Genomic DNA, 17148 nt, shown 5'->3' on the forward strand with positions numbered 1-17148 from the left:
GCTTTAAAAAAAATGTTAAACATAAATGTGTTTCAAATCAGAGTTCAGTGTTGCAAGTGCAGAGTTGTTACGTGGAATGTTGTACAGTGTAGGAGAGTGTTGTAAATTCTGTTGTCATAGACCAGAGTATTGTAGATTGGAATAGAGTGGAGTAGAGCAAAGTGTAGAAGCATATCTTACAGTATAGTGAAGTGTTATATATTGTAGTGGCATGGTGTCTCAAATAATGAAGTCAAGTATCTTAGACTGGAGAAGCGAGTGGAATGGTGTGTTCAATAGTAGAGTAGTATGTTGTAGACTGTTGGAGATTCATGGATTGGAGTAGAAAGATTTAGATTGGAGGAGTGTAGAGTGTCAGAGTGAATTATCGTCAAGTATCGTAGAGGACAGTGAATGACAGTGTTGAAAAGTGGAGTGCCATGTCATATAGTGAGTGGAGTGGCACATCATAGAGAGAAGTTGAGTAGAGTGTCTTCGAGTGTCATACAGTGTAGTACAGTGGTGTCTAGTGAATGGGCATAGAGTGGAGTAGAGGTTCCTAGAGTAGTACATTGGTATGGAATGGAGTTGAGTGTCGACAGCGGAGCAGCATAAAGTGGAGTATAGTAAAGTGGCATACAGTGTAGTAGAGTAGAGTGGATTACACTGGAGTTGGGGTAGTGTAAAGTGGAGTGGCGTGTCATAGAATGAAGTGGTGTGCCAGACTATAGTGGCATGGATCACAGTGGAGTCGAGAGACGTAGCATACAGTTGAGTAAAGTGTCAGAAATTGGAGTACCACGTTGTACAGTAGAGTGTAGTGGGGTGTCATACAGTATTAGAAAGTGATGTAGACTACAGTAATAGAGTGGCATACGTTCTAGTTGATTTTGGTAGAGTGGAGTGGTGTACCGTACAGTGTTGTAGAGTGGATTGGCATACAGTTATAGAGCCCAATAAAGTTGAGTGTTGTGGAGTGGTGTACAGTGGAGGAGTGGAGTACTGTGTTAGAGTAGAGTGGAGTTAAATGGGGTGCAGTGGCATACAAAGAGTTGCGTACAGAGTTGTGTAGTGGACTAGAGTATTGTGGTAAGGGGTATAGACTGGAGTAAAGTGTCAAAGAGTGGCATACAGTGTAGTAGAATGGAGTTGCATTGAGTACAGTAGTGTGTGAAACAGTTGAGCTGCATAGAGTTGATTGTTGTATAGTAGTGTAGAGTGAAGTAAAGTCTTGTACAGTGAAGTAGAGTCAAGTGGAGTGATGTAGAGTACAGTACAATAGTGTGTGTACTGGTGTGTAGTAGATTAGAGTGGCATGGATTGGTGTTGTGTATGTAGTACACTGTTATAAATTGGAGTGGGGTCTTGTACAGTACAGTGTGGTGTTGTTGTATAGAAAAATGTTATAGTAAAATAGAGTGTTTTGTATTGGAGTGTACAGGCATAGAGTGGAGAATAGAGTTGGACAGTGGAATGTACTGAGATAGAGTGGAGATAGAGTGGAGACGAATGTCATAGAGTGCCATGGAGTGTGGTTGACTTAGAGTGGAGGAGTGTCAAACAATAGAGTGGCATGGAGTACACTACACTGTAGTAGTGTACAGTGAATTACCGTAAAGTGGAGTAGCATTCAGTGGAATAGTGTACAGTGGAATACTGTACAATGGAGCGTAGAAGAGTGAAGTGGCACAGAGTGAAACAGCGTAGTGTACAGTAGCATAGGATACAGTAGATTAGCATATAGTGGGGCGGCATTCATAGAAGTGGCATAGAGTAGAGTCGAGGAAACTGTTAAAAATTGGAGTGTGACCTTCTACAGTAAAGTGGAGTGCTGTGTCGTACAGTATTGGAAACTGTTGTAGAGTGCAGTAAGGTGTGGCACAATAGAGTTAACAGCCATAGAGTTGAGTGAAAATTTTGACAGTAGAGTGTGCAGGGATAGATTGGAGTAGAGTAGAGTCTAGTAGAGTGGCAAAGAGCGTAGTAAAGTTTTGTTGAGTTGTGTATAGTGGAGGAGAGTTCACTAGAGTGGCATAGAGTAGAGTATTGTATAGTAGAGTTGCATAAAGTGAGCGTAATAGTGTTTTAGTGTAGTGTACAATGGAGTGGCGTAAAGTGTAATAACTTATGGTGTAGTAGCGTACAGTGGAGTGGTGTACGGTGATGAAGTGTAGACTGGAGTAGGATATTGTGGGGTGGGGCAGAGTGTAATAGAATGCAGTGGAGTGCCATGCGGTGGAGTGGGGGTAGAGTGGAATACCATACAGTAGAGGAGCAAAGATTGAAGTTGCGTATAGTGTAGAGTGGAGTGGTGTACCGTGGAATAACGTAGATTGGAGTACAGTGGAGTGGTGTAGAGTAGAATAACAGAGTAGAATAGCATAGAGTGGAGTGGTGCACATTGGAGTGGTGTACAGTGGAGTTGAGGTATAGTGAATTAGCATCTGGTGGAGTGGCATCCAGTGGACTAGCGTAAAATGGAGTGGTGTGTACGCTGTAGTGGCGTAGAGTTGAGTAGTATATAGTGGAGTAGCATAGCTTGGAATAGCATAGTGTGGAGTGGTGTAGACAGGAAAAGAGTATAGTGGAGTAGCGCCCAGTGCAGTGGCGTACAGTAAAGTGGTGGAGACTAGGATGGCGTACACTGGAATGAGGTAAAGTGTAATAGTATGCCGTGGAGAGGCGTACAGTGGAGTGACGTCCAATGGAATAACGTACAATGGAGTAACGTACAATGGAGTAAGGTAGAATTGAGTGGCATACACTGGAGTGGCGTACAGTGGTGTAGCACACAGTGGAGTGGCATACAGTGGAATAGCATAGCGTGAAGTAGCATACAGTGGAAAGGCATATACCGGAGTAGCATATAGCGGAATGGCTTACAGTGGCGTACACTGAAGAGGCATAGAGTAGAGTTGCATACAGTGTGATAATGTAGAGTGGACTTGTCCGTGGAGTTGTGTACAGTGTAATAGCACGGAGTGGAGTAGCATAAAGTGTATTAGTGGAGTGGCATACAATAGAGTGGAATGGAGTGCGATAGCGTGTAATAGCATACAGTGGAGTGGAGTACGTTGGAGTGGGGTCCAATTGGGTCGCGTAGAATGAAGTGGCATAGAGTGGAGTAGCGTACAGTGGAGTGGCATACAGTGGAATGGCATAGGGTAGAATAGCATATTCAGGACTAGCATATTGCAGAGTGGCATACACTGAAGAGGCATAGAGTGGAGTTGCATACGGTGTAACAGCATAGAGTATCGTATAATGGAGTGGTGTCAAGTGGAGTGACGTCCAGTGGCGTGAAATATAGTGTAATAGAATACAGTGGAGTGGCGTACATTGGAGTGGGGTCTAATCGAATAGCATAGAATGAAATGGATTAGAGTGGAGTGTCATGCACTGGAGTGGTGTGGAGTATAGTAGCGTACATTGGAGTGGCATTCATTGGAATAACGTACAGTGAAGTGTTGGAGTTGCATATAGTGGAATGGGGTACAGTAGAATGGCGTAGTGTCTAATAGTGTATTGTGATGTAGCGTCTAGTAGAGTGGTGTACATAAGAGACATAGGGGGTCATTCCGACTCCGGCGGTCAAGGACCGCCGGGGCCGGGGTCGGCGGGAGCACCGCCAACAGGCTGGCGGTGCCCCGCAGGGCATTCTGACCGCGGCGGTTTGGCCGCGGTCAGAACAGGAAAACCGGCGGTCTCCCGCCGGTTTTCCGCTGCCCTCAGGAATCCTCCATGGCGGCGCAGCTTGCTGCACCGCCATGGGGATTCTGACACCCCATACCGCCATCCTGTTCCTGGCGGTTCGCCCGCCAGGAACAGGATGGCGGTATGGGGTGTCGTGGGGCCCCTGGGGGCCCCTGGAGTGCCCATGCCAATGGCATGGGCACTGCAGGGCCCCCATAAGAGGGCCCCACAAAGAATTTCAGTGTCTGCTTAGCAGACACTGAAATTCGCGACGGGTGCAACTGCACCCGTCGCACCTTCCCACTCCGCCGGCTCCATTCGGAGCCGGCTTCCTCGTGGGAAGGGGTTTCCCGCTGGGCTGGCGGGCGGCCTTCTGGCGGTCGCCCGCCAGCCCAGCGGGAAACACAGAATCACCGCGGCGGTCTTCAGACCGCGGAGCGGTGTTCTGTTGGGGGAACTCTGGCGGGCGGCCTCCGCCGCCCGCCAGAGTTAGAATGACCCCCATAGACTGGAGTGGCGTACATGGCGTTGCATACAAGGTAATAGCATAGAGTGGAGTCTCGTACAGGTCAGATGCATAGAGTGGAATAGCATTTAGTGAATGGCTACAGTGGTCTGGAATGCGGATGTAAGTGAAATTTAGCACTAATGTGGATTATGGTGTGCAGAGTAGCGCAAAACAGCGAATTGTGCTGCCTTGCGGTTCTCCAGATTTATTAATCAACGCAGGGCCATGCATGTGGCCTTGAGTTCCCTTGTAAATCTGACTTAAGTATTGGATTGCTCATACGACACCATGAGTGATACGAGGGTACAGCAATCCAGTAATACAGCTATGCTTTTGTTATATTTTGAGTAATGGTATACCGTGATAACTTTGCAATATGCCGTTGTTTTTATTACACTTTGGCTGTGTCAGTGTTAGGGCCTTAGACCTAGGTAAGTAGTAGGTCCCTACCTATTACCACTTAAATGAAGTGGTAATAGGTATGGAAATTTATTCTTTATATATTTTTACATTTTTAAACATGTTTATGGCCATGTACTGCAGAAGTTTCACAAAATGTTCTGAAATTCTGCAAAAGTACCATGGTTACAGATATCTGTAAGTTTAAATACCTTATAACTTTAAAAATACGTGGCCTGCTTAACTGAAATACCCAAAAAGAATCATCTCTGCACCATAATGTATAATCCTGACGAACGTCATGTAAATCCATTGAGTTGTTTTGCACTACATCAAATACAATAATCTGTGGAAAATGTATTGGTGGAAAAAAAACATTTTGGCCCACCCCTTTTTATCTTTGCACTCACTTAAGAATTCACCACAAAAATGTACACCAGCTCAAAATGTAGAAAGTGTTGTAGATCTGGACAGTTTTTGGGTGATTCGTCAAACAAGTGGCAGTTATTAGGGAGCTAATATCCAAGGAATTCCTATCTTTGGAAATACGAACTATAACCACAATGTGGTAATCAGATTTAATGTGATTTCTTTCTTTTTATCTGTTGTATTTGCGTATTGGATTACATAATCATGTGCCATAAATGTGTTTTTAGTTGCTCATGTAGTAATTCTGAAACTTGACATATCCAGTCTAGTTTATTTTTTGTGCTTCCTTGCTACGTTTAGTAGGATTGTGCTACATATGAAGCCCAAAGTTGATGAAAACCAATCATTGTTATACAAATTAAGATTAGTTTTTTTTTTCTAATGGCCTATTATCATGTCTTCCATATAGTAGTTTGTTTTGCTCACTACTGGGTCAATTTTACAATTTTATTTTTGTTGCACAGGAGTACATAATGAAGTTGATTTTTGTTTGGCACAGTTTTATTTTATGAGCAGGAGAGCATGCAAAGAAAGCTTTTGTAGAGTAAGATGTATTCTTTTGTTTATGTATTTCATTATAGATTCCCTTCAGCATGTGACCATAAATGGGCTGCCCAGTGGTTCATGTAGTAAATCTGAAACTTACATCTGCAATCTAATTTATTCTTTGGTCTTCTTTGATACCTTTAGCAGGATTCATTTACATATGGAGGCCAAAGTGAATGAAAGGGCATCATTGTTACTTTTCTAAAAATTTAGATCATTATTTTTTTTCCTAGTGGCCAATTATCATGTCCTCCTAATAGTAATTTGTGTGGCTCACTGCTAGGAGAATCTTTCATTTTGTTACACAGGGGTGCATGATAAAGATGGTTTTTGTTTAGTTTGTTGGGTCAGTTTAATTTTGGGAGCCAGAGAGCATGCAAAGAAAACATATGTAGATTAAGATGTATGCTATTCCTTATGTATTTGTTTATTGGTTTCAGTTAGAATGTGACCATAAATGGGTCTTTTTATTTGTTCATGTAGTGAATCTAAATCTTTACATATGTAGTCTAGCTTAATTTTTGGGCTTCCTTGCTACTTTTATTAGCATTGTGCCACAAGGTATCACTAAGTTGCAAAACCCTAAAAACTTAAGAAATACTTTCTCTACTTACATGCAGTACCCAAAAGAATCATCTGTGCAACCTAATATCTAATGCTGCCAAATTTCAGCAAAATCCGACTGCCTGTGTTTGTGCTACATAGACAAAAGTCTGTGTAAAATACATTGGATTTCAGGCCTGTTTTGGGACCCCACTTTCTTTGTTACACCCCCTTGACCACACACCACAAAACTTTCAACATTTTGGCAATGAAACAGGGGCAGCAGGTCTGTAAAGTTTTGTGGACATTTGTCAAATGAGTGCAAAGTTGTTAAGGGACAAAAATCTGTGTCTCTGGTCACCCTAACTATAACTAAAGAGTGGCAACCACCACTCTGTACTATATAAATAGCTTTATGGACTGGGAGGTTTGTGTGATCAATGCCAAACATAAAAACAAATTGCACAGGAAAGACGCAACAGGCAATACAATATTATTAGTTTTCGTCCTTAACATTTGAAAGCATGCATATCATTTGGCGAAATGTTAAGGGCTAGAAAAACTTGTAGCCTAAAGGAGGATATTTTAATCTGTCAACAAGAAATGACTAAAAGATTTAGAGAACGAGGAAATGCAGAAGAGCTCCTTGAGAAAACTAGTGTGGCAGCCGATAACAGAGAGAGTCTTTAATAACACTAAGAAGCTTGACAACAAGGTAAAGATCAGTTCAATCACAAAATGTAGCAACCAACAACAGGCCCTATGAACCTTAATTAGAAAACATTGGCACATCATTAAAGCTGATCCGTTTATCGGATCAAAGAACGAGGAACCCATTGATTTCAACCCAAAGATTTCATTCCATGAGAGATGCTCTTGTGAAAAGCAGCCCAGAAGTAGTAACCCAGAAAATTTGGCTGGAGCAAATAAGAGGGCTTTACAAATGCAGTAAATGTAAAGCATGCCAAATAGGAGTGAATACTAAGGAGAATGCAGCACCTTTCCACAACATCCCGTATAAGATCAAGGGTAATTAAAAGTGCAAAACTCAATACACAGTTTATGATTTACAATGTAGCTGTAACCGCAGATATGTGTGAAGTACAACTCTTCAGGCATACAAACGAGTTTTACAACGTATGAGAGCAATTAAAAATAGCGATCACACCTACCTGGTCGCAAGACATTTTGAGGAAAAGACAATCAAGTGGTAACACTTCTGTTGTATTTTGTTATAGATGCAAACCCAGGTTGGTAGAGGAGAGAATCGTAAAAAAGCCTTGAGGCAATTAGAAATGAGATATTTTCTCAATCTAGACAGCCAAATATCTAACGGTCTAAATGTTAATGACGAGTTGTATACTTGTTTGTGACCGTAACATCACTCCAAATATTGTTTGGTAATAAAATTGACGAAAATAAGTTTGGAGTTGAATGCATCCGTAGATTCTTTAATGTGGAAATATATTGCAGACCACAGACACACAAAAGTGTCTTGTGGTTGGATAGAGGTATATATTTTGTTGACATGATGGACATATTGCACAATACAGAGAGTCTACCATAATAAATGGCATGTGGGTGAAGTGTTGTGGTGCAGCGTACAAGGCCTAAGTGCCCTCCACCTCAGTGGGGATTTCGTACGAGGAGGGTTGAAAGGTTGCAAGTCCTATGTGTTGCCATGTCATATACAAAATATATTTTCATATAGGCTCTGAACACTGTTAGCAAAAATTGGGGCATTGTCAAGAGGCAGAAAGCTGGAAAGAATGGACAAAAATACATACATGTGCATTCCAATGTACGGAGCCACAGAGTACCATCAGTGTGTAAATTATTGGGTTATTCTCAGCTTTGTACCTGACTATAATATTTCACGTGAGTCATTTCATGGAGTGTGGATAGACAGATGCCTGTAGAAGGATTCAGATCGTCTCGTTCATCAACATCATAGACAAGTTCACCAACTTAGACCTTACCTTGACAGCATACCTCGTGGACTGTAATCAGTGCTGGGTGGTTACCACAAACACAACCACTGCCTCCTCTACATTGGCTGCTCTTCCCACCACTGGAATCCCGGGTTCTAATAAAGGCCCCATTGGTAGTAAATCTGTATTGCCACTTGAAATAAGCTAGGATGTTGAGGCATATATCCAGCTGTGACATGTTAACTCTTCATTTGGGGCAGTGGAGGTCTTGATAGAAGAGACAATGCATGATCGGTGCACATGAGGACTTGAGTGCTTCTCATCAGACAGCTGAGGAAAATGCAGCTGCCATATCTGGGTTAGTAGAACCAACATCCAGCTCGAGGCAGGTCACTGAATATTGTTTCCTATGGCTAATGAGCAAGGGCAGGCAAATTTGTTTCAGTCTTTTGCGAAACAGGTTGAGTCACATTCAGCTATTCCAGAGATAATGGACACCCTCAAAGAGCAGCTGATGTACGTGCAGAAGGCAGAATGTATATAGAAATGCCTTATTCACTGCAATACTTCTAGTAATGAGTCACCAGATGGTGGAGGGCCATGTGTCTCCTTCCTCACCAGCATCATGACAGATAGGACGGAGGAGATCATCCAACACAACTAGTGGCCCCTCCAGGAGGGCCTCTTTTCTTTCACTGACTTATGTTTTGTTGCAGTTTCAGTGTATTCCCTAATAAATTGACATGCTTCTACTTTGATATTTGCATAGGGTGCTTTTTTCTTATAGTAAGTGCATACATGCATGATGCCTAATGTTGTTTTTTTCACTTTGCATATGTGATGAGCAGAGGATGCAATTAAAGTCATGTGGCTGTGATCTATTCGTTCATGACCCATTGATGTTCTAATTATCTGTGTCTACGGCAAACTGGTGCTATTTTCAAATTAATACAATGTTTAGGTGCTGGTATATTTTTAGGTTTTTTGAAGCAATAATGAATTAATGGTAGGTCCTGTGAGCTTTTTATGTTTTTGAAGCAATAATGAATTTTCATGATTTAGAGATATTTATTTTAGCACAGCATTATGCTGGTTTATTAACTGGATGCTCGCTTGAAATAGCATTTTATTTCCTGCATGCAGAAAATTTGGTTTGGTTATCTAATTTTGTATTTACTGATGCATGTTGCAAGGGTGTTTCTGTCCTAATGATAATTTAGGCCACTGTGTCTTGTTTTTTCATGAGCAGTTTCAAAATGATTCTTCATCTAACTTTCAAATCACAAATCTGCTTAATTTCATGAAGTACCTTGTTTAAAATGGGATTGTTTGCTTGCACGCGTATTTTATCTCTTAGTGGCCGAAGACCGCCTTACAAATACATTGATTCTTTGCTTATCTTTCTAAGGTACGAACATGATGGCTTCTTTTGGGCACTTGGCTGGAGGGTACGACGGTCAGTACTATGGCTACCTTTGGAGTGAAGTGTTCTCGATGGACATCTTTTATAGCTGCTTTAAAAAAGAAGGAATAATGAATGCAGAGGTGGGATTTTTAAAGTGATTGATTGAATATGAAATTTCTGTAGCACAACTATTACCCTGGTACTGGCTGGTAGATTAATGGTGTGTTTTCAGAAGCTTGCGACAGATGAATAGTGACCTTGGCAGTGAGGTAGCGAAAAGCTTTGCCATCATTCTGATATTTGTGCATTTTGGGAATATTCAGTAAGCGAGCAGAATGAAGACATCTGGGGCAGTGTGTTTGGAAGAAGAGCTATATATATTGTGGAGCAGAGGAAAGAATTGCTCGAGGATAGAGAACTATGAAAAAAGCAATGTTGCTTTCCTCGTAGTCCGTGAAGAGTTTAAAGAAAAAAGGATATTCTGGACCATTTAGTCAAGAAAAGAATGAACAAAGCAGCTGCATCTGGATAACTCGTTGGTGCTGCAGCTAGTGTGAGATCGTCCAAAGGGAGTCACAGTAGTTCATCCTTGATAGGACTGGGCCACTGTCTTCCTGGAGTCAACGGTAAAAGTGGTAAAATGTATATGAATTATAAGTAGTCAGAAGCAAGTACAAATTACTTTCTGCACTTGCCTGGGAAAGGGTAGTCTTGAGTCAAAAGTCATCCTCAGATTCTGAGCAGACTGTTCTGGTGGGTGGGGGTTAGGGAAGGGACGGGGTTCAGGTGTGAGCCCAGCCTGAAAGGACACTGAAAAGAATAATTTAGTTTTTTTGAGGAATTGAAATAGAGGGGATTGGAATCTATCCTTCTGGAGATTTAAAGCATAGAGGGGGTTATTACAACTTTGGAGGAGGTGTTAATCTGTCCCAAATGTGACGGATATACCACCAGCCGTATTACGAGTTCCATAGGATATAATGGACTCTTAATACGGCTGGTGGTATATCCGTCACTTTACCGTCACTTTTGGGACGGATTAACACCTCCTCCAAAATTGTAATAACCCCTAGAGTCTTTTAATTTAATTTGAAATAATGTAAGCTTGCTCTCCAGTCTTAAAATCAGCTGGGTATTGACAGTACAGGAAAGGAAATTGAATCTTAGAGATCATGCAATGGCGGCTAGAGAGGTCACTTATAGACTTTAGGTATTTTAGTTACAGTTTAATTTACCAGTATTTAACCTGTCACAGGGGAGCCTGTATCAGCTTTCTGGGGTTGCTGGACCCCAGTTCGGTTGTTTCTTTAGCCCACTGCTTTTTATCAAAAACACGCTGCTGAGCGCTTTGCGCACACCCCCTGTCATACCCCTTGCTCATGGCGGACAATATGTTGGGCAGGAGAGCACTTCCGCATGCAGCAGGAGTGCCGCTGGCACACCAAGGGCAAGCACATCTGTGCCTGGATCGCGCTATGCGCCAGAACCCCTGGTCGAGCAACCTCCAATCATGCCCTTCCAATAATATACTCACGGGAGATGCTGTTAACTCTGAATATGGGTAAAACAAATGACTGTGACCTCCTAGTACCCCCCTTAACAACATCTCCAGTCCATTTGTCTGCTTGCAGTGCGACTTCCATTTATACCCACACTGGTCCCACGATCTGAAAGCAAATATTAACAATGTTTAACACGATATGTTGAATATCCCAGCCTAATAAACCCAAAGAGAGGTTTAACAGACTCCTCATCAATGCTCACTCATTAGTCAAACACGCTGTTGAGGTACGGCTAATGATAGAGATAGACAGTCTTTCATTTGTCTTTGTCACTGAAACATGGGCTGACCTGTCCTCTCACCCCGCTGTTCAAGCAGCCATATCTGACGGCTTTGCCATTTTCTGCTTAGATAGACTGGGAAAGCAAGGTTATTGACTAGCTATAATCTGTAATACAGAACTTCCAACTCAATGCCAACCCTAAGTTGTGAGGATTTTGTCATTTCCATAACTGTTTAATCAAACCATCAGAGGTATGGTCATACACTGTTCACCGGGCCCCAGAGCTGCTTTCTTGCAGGAGATTAGTAATCTGTTAGAAGCTAATATTTTACACTCTGATTTCACCATTTTAGGTGATTTTAACTTTCACGTTGACGATGTATAAGAAAATGACACTGACCAACTTCTTCAATCTTTGTCTGGTTTAGGACTTTTACCCATCTTAACTGGTCCTACACACACAGCCGGTCATACATTAGATGGAATTTTCACTAACAACTCAGTGATTGGCCTCATTGGTCTCTTCCCTATGGTATGGTCAGATCACCATGCTATTCTTTTTGACCTGTGCACTGACCCCCCTAAACCCGCTATCAAAGCCCGGCGCAAACTATTGACAGTCCGGCCTTGGAACAATATTCAGCCCTTGAAACTTAACAAATTAACTGATTCTTTTCCAGCTCTTTCGTATTGCCTATGCTGCCCGAATCCTGGCTCCGGTTAAACTAAGTAAACCAGAAAGACACAATTCTACCACCATGTGGTTTTCTGAAAAACTCTGCACCATAAAACAAAGCTGCAGGCATCAGGAGAGAAGATGGAGGCTGGATTATAGTGAGACGGAGAAGACTATAAAAGTTGCTTGCCTCAATATAAAGCCTTGATTGCCACGGAAAAGATGGCATACTATACTAAGAAAATCAAAGCTTCTGCCAATTCCACCATGGCACCATTCAATTAAATCGCCAAACTGACAACAGTTCCTTCTGACACTACAATGAGTCCTAGCCCAACATTCTGCCCCCCCCAAAAAAGTGGAAGATATATGCAATAATTTCATCACAATAAACTTACAGAATGTATCCCCTTCCCAAACCAAAGGACCTCGTCTTGTGGGTTTCAACCCCCTACAGTGAGGAAGTAAAAACCCTATTATTTACACCAATTCCGGATCGCCACCCGACCCTTGCCCCACTAACGTGACAAAGTTATCTGCTGAGATTATCGCCACTGCCCTTCTTAACATATACCAGGCCAGGTTCAAACTTGGCTCTTTTCCGGACTCCTGGAAAAAAGCCTCTGTACTTCCTCTGATAAAGAAACCCAACCTGGACCCAAATGATCCATCAAATTACCGTCCGATTTCCTCCCTTACGTTTCCAGCACAAATTGCTGAACAGATCATAAACAGGCAGCTGACGGAGTATATTAACACCAATAATATTCTTGATGAAACTCAGTTTGGGTTTCGAAGTAATCACAACACAGAAACAGCTCTCATTAAGGCACAGAGGAAATTAGAAGGTCTCTTGATGGAAGAGGGCAGGCTAGCCATATCCTGCTTGATTTGTCAGCAGCTTTTGACATGGTGAACCATGGACTGTTGCTGAAAAGCCTTGCTGACATTGGAATTACCGGGGCCGATAGGGGCTTCAGTCGTTCCTCTCCAATCGCCTTCAAGAGATGTGTCTCTGCAAATTTGTTTCTCCATAATTTCTTGTCCTTTGCGAGGTTCCGCAGGGCTCTTCCCTGAGTCCCACTATTTATAATGTTTATGTTAAATCTCCGGCTTGTTTAATTAGATCATATGGCTTCTCACTCACTTCTTATGCAACAATACACAAATTGTTTTTCTTTCGCAAGCACTGATCCTGCGATTGCATGTGCGCCATCGGCATGCGGATGTCAAAAAATTGCTTGAGATTAAATTCCAACAAAAAACAGAAGTTTTGATTTTTGGCACTAACCTCTCCTTTTGGACAGACTCCTGTTGGCCACAGGAACTAGACCCCTTCCCAGTCTCTAAAACACGTAATCCGACAATAAACTGTATTTTGCCGATCATTTAAAATCTGTAATCAGGTCAGCCTTCTTTATGCTCAGGATCCTTAAAAAGATCATACCATTTATTCCATGTCACCTACAAAAAATAGTCATCAACTCCTTGGTAATGTCCAAGATAGACTATTGCAATGATCTACTTTATGCTAAACAGTCAGTCTTAAACAAACTTCAATCCCTGCAAAATGCTGTGGCTCATTTACTTCTTAACATTCCAAAATATTTCCCAGTCTCTGATCATGTCAGAAAATTGCATTGGCTTCCTCTAAGGCAGAGAATTGCCTTTAAGGCACTCTGCATTACGTATAAAGCGCTGAATAATCAAGGCCCTACTTTTTAAAAGAAAAACATTAATTGGTATAAACCAGGCAGACACTCAGGTCTGCATCTTGCATGTTCTCTTTAGTACCTAGCTACAAATGGCTCAGCTGGGGAGGCAGAAGTTTTTTTTATGCAGCATCCAAAGCATGGATTGCTCTGCCCACGATGATCAAATCAGCTCCCACCGTTCTAGTTTTCAGGAAAGCCGTGAAAACCTGTCTTTTCAAAGAGACTCTGGATTTATCTCACCCTTGGTCCCTGCTTGGCAGTACTACAAAGTCTTTCAGTCTAGCACCTAGACACCTTTGGGTATTAGTTGCGCTCTCGAAATATTCATAAAATAGCTTAACATAACTTAAACAAGTGGGTCTAAGTGCTGGACCATGAGGTACCCTACAGTGAAAGGGCGGGAAGGTGTTGGCTTGGGATCTCTTGGCAACAAAGGAAATGATCGAATCAAATGCATGTTCCTTCACCCCAGATGCTCACAATCTCTGCAGGAGTCTGGAGTGGGAGACTGTATCAAAGGCCACAGTTAGATCGATTAGGATAAGAGTTGAAAATTCTCCCTTATATAAATATCTGTGAAGCTCATTGGGCACTGCTGCCAGTATTGTGTTTCTCTCCCATAACCAGGCCTGATACCAGATTACTGGGGGTCAAAACAGATGGTAGATTCTAAATAAGCTTAGAGTTGGTTGTCAATCCAGGTGTAAACACACCCTTCAGCAGTCTTGGCTGCAGGTAGAAGTAGAGAGGTGGGCTTATAATTGGCTAGAATCACTGTGTCTGCTGAGGTTTTTCTTTTAGTGGAATGACCAGGGCTTTATTCTATTGCTTACGGACACTTCTGGAACCAAAAGAGATTTCAAAGTTGAGTTTTCTCGCTTGTTGAAGGCAGCAAGCCAAGGATTTCAAAACACATATTGGGCAGAGGTCTGGTGAAGAGCCTGATGAGAGGGAGGACATTTTGGATATCATACCGACTAAAGCAATGGGAGGAAAGCTCCTTAAGGTGGATCTCTGAGGCGTGACTTCTGCAGGTGGTGGGGAAGTAGGTTCCACCCTCTGACTTGAAAAAGATGAAAGTATATCAAATACTTTGGATTTTTTCCCTGATATATTTCCTATACCATTAGGATAGATTGTGATATGCAAGTTTAGTCTTAGTATCATAGGCCTTGATTTCTGCACAGGCATTCAAGGTATTTACATTTCTGTTTCATCTCGATCAGTTTAGGGAAGAATTGGGAGCGGAGAGGGCATGTCTGGAAGGTTTAATTGTTTTCACAGGAATATGTTCAAGAAGAGCACTGAATATCCACTGTGTATTGATGTTAATATCTTCCATCAAAGATGGTTTGAAGACTATAAGTGAGCTGTTAAGGTTACTTTGAACTTGGCTTACTTCCTAATAGAGAAGTGATGTATGTAAGTAGGCTTACATGACAGTAGTAGTGGGTTAAATTCAATAGCCACATGGTCTGTTGATGTCAGATTGATAGTGGAAGTTAGTGAAGCAGTACTGGGAAAACACAAAATACATTTTAAAATGTCATTGTTTATAATGCTTGAGGTTAAGGGTCTGTCTTTCAAATGACCTGCTCTCCAAACCCTACATCAGGCTCAAAGTGTTGAGTAATGTCTCCTGATACCAAATGATGTCCCCTATGGCATAGGGCGAGGTACCTCTGTTTAGCTCACATTGTTTAGGCTCTTTCCTCTAGGCTGCAAGTCTCTGACTCGGTGCCACTAAAGGCTCTTCCCTTACCTGGATGCAACACTCTGACTTAAAAACTTTTATGAAAGCCCATCAGAGCACCAGCCCTATGGCTTACTTTGCATGTCTTTCCTCTTGCTCACCATTCAGGCATTCCATGCAAGTATTGATGTTAACTTGCCCTCTTGCTCAATAGCATAGCAGCTTTTCATCAGCAGTTTATGTAATTATGAAGACAGATATCAGTAAGGTTATATCCTTTGTCATGACATATTTCTCTTGTTACTTTCTGTAAAATCTTCCTACCTGAACTGTTTTTCTTTGTTGTTGAAATTTTGCTTCAATCACCTTGACTTTATTCAGATAATCCTTTCTTTGCATCTGCTAATTTCAACTTTCTTTTTAAACTAGGTTGGTGAAAGATACAGAAATCTCATTCTGAAACCAGGTGGTTCAAAGGATGGCATGGATATGCTGAAACAATTCTTGGAAAGAGAGCCTAACGACAAAGCCTTCCTTAAAAGCAAAGGGTTAAGCATTGCATCAAACTAGCTTACTAACACTTTCATTTTAATGCTGGGCTTCATGAAGTGCTTGCTTATGGAGAGACTGTAAACATGGTACTAAAACATTGTTTTTAAACATTCCCTGTACTTATAGCTTGGTGCTGGCTAAATGGAGATAATAAAAGTGCCTCAGTTCACTTTCTAGTTACATCTAATTCTCTGCTATGCAAACATTCACATGTGCCAAAACAACAAGGATGGGTGCTCTTCGTAAGCCATTCCAACAAGAAATTCTTTTAGCCGGAGCTGAAATTGTGGTCACTAGAGATTACACACCAAGTTATTACCTCTCATTGTATAGGTAGGTTGAATTTATGTTTGAAGTTTGTTTTTAGACCAGTATTTGCATATGGTACTCCTAAGAAACTATTTATGATACAGATTATGTGAAAATATGGGTGAAAGCTTTCAGAAGTACAAGTGCATGTTAAATATCTTACTTTGCACAGGAACAATGCAGAACCAAAAGGTATCTCAAAACTCTACACTGTTTCACCATTTGTGTACTTGTCTGAAATTGTGAACTGTTTTGTGCCTCAGTTATTCTGATTGTACTAGGAATAAAGTAAAATTAGGCTGTGCTACTTTTACTTTTTGTCTTCTTTGACACTATATCTCCACAGCTTGTGTTTGTTTTGAACTGACCAGAAAAGGTGCCTGTGGCTGCTAGGCTACGGGGTTGAGTAATGTGGGGAAATGTTCCTACAAAGAAGTACCATAGTGTACTGTCCCTTTAATTACTACGATGACTTGGCTGCAAACAAATGTTCATTGCATGGCTAGAATTGCCTCACCTCAGTGCTAGGTCTTGCTCTTTCTCTGCTCGACAGATCATGGGATTGTTTTATGAAAGCCTCATGGAGGTATCAGAGCCTTTCAAACTCAACAACCACATTGCTTTGGTCGTGACCCATCTCCTAGAGATAGTGTTGTCAACTCCCACACTTGACTAGATCTAGGAGGGAAACACTAGGAACACGTCTTATTGCGAGATTTAATGTTGCAGCCATCTCTTTTGCTTTCAAAGATGGTAATGTTCTAACCCAAAGACATATGAACATCCAACTTTTACATTAGTGGCCATCTCCATAATCATAATCAATTTGCCCAAACACAGCACCCTTAAAGTATCAGAGAGATCACCTAAACTGGGGGTCTCCAACCTTTTCTGTAATTATTGCTACATGTGTTAAATGAAAATCACCCCAAGCTACTAATATTGTTAGCGTTGTAATCGTGACCACTTCAGACAAGATTGCATTG

The 17148-nt window shown here is 41.7% G+C and overlaps 1 protein-coding gene across 2 annotated transcripts in view; it reads left to right on the top strand.

Moving 5' to 3' along the window:
- Positions 1–16466, top strand: part of NLN (neurolysin) — a 220771-nt gene extending 204305 nt beyond the window's left edge. For both annotated transcript variants that reach the window (XM_069222853.1, XM_069222861.1), the window contains exons 12-13: positions 9437–9573; positions 15731–16466. In XM_069222853.1, the coding sequence (XP_069078954.1) occupies positions 9437–9573; positions 15731–15871 (278 nt within the window). In that variant the 3' untranslated portion in view covers positions 15872–16466. The remainder of the gene's footprint in view (positions 1–9436; positions 9574–15730) is intronic.
- The last annotated feature ends 682 nt before the right edge of the window (positions 16467–17148 follow it).

This window comes from Pleurodeles waltl, chromosome 1_1, assembly GCF_031143425.1.
Source record: "Pleurodeles waltl isolate 20211129_DDA chromosome 1_1, aPleWal1.hap1.20221129, whole genome shotgun sequence".
Taxonomy (NCBI): Eukaryota; Metazoa; Chordata; class Amphibia; order Caudata; family Salamandridae; genus Pleurodeles; species Pleurodeles waltl.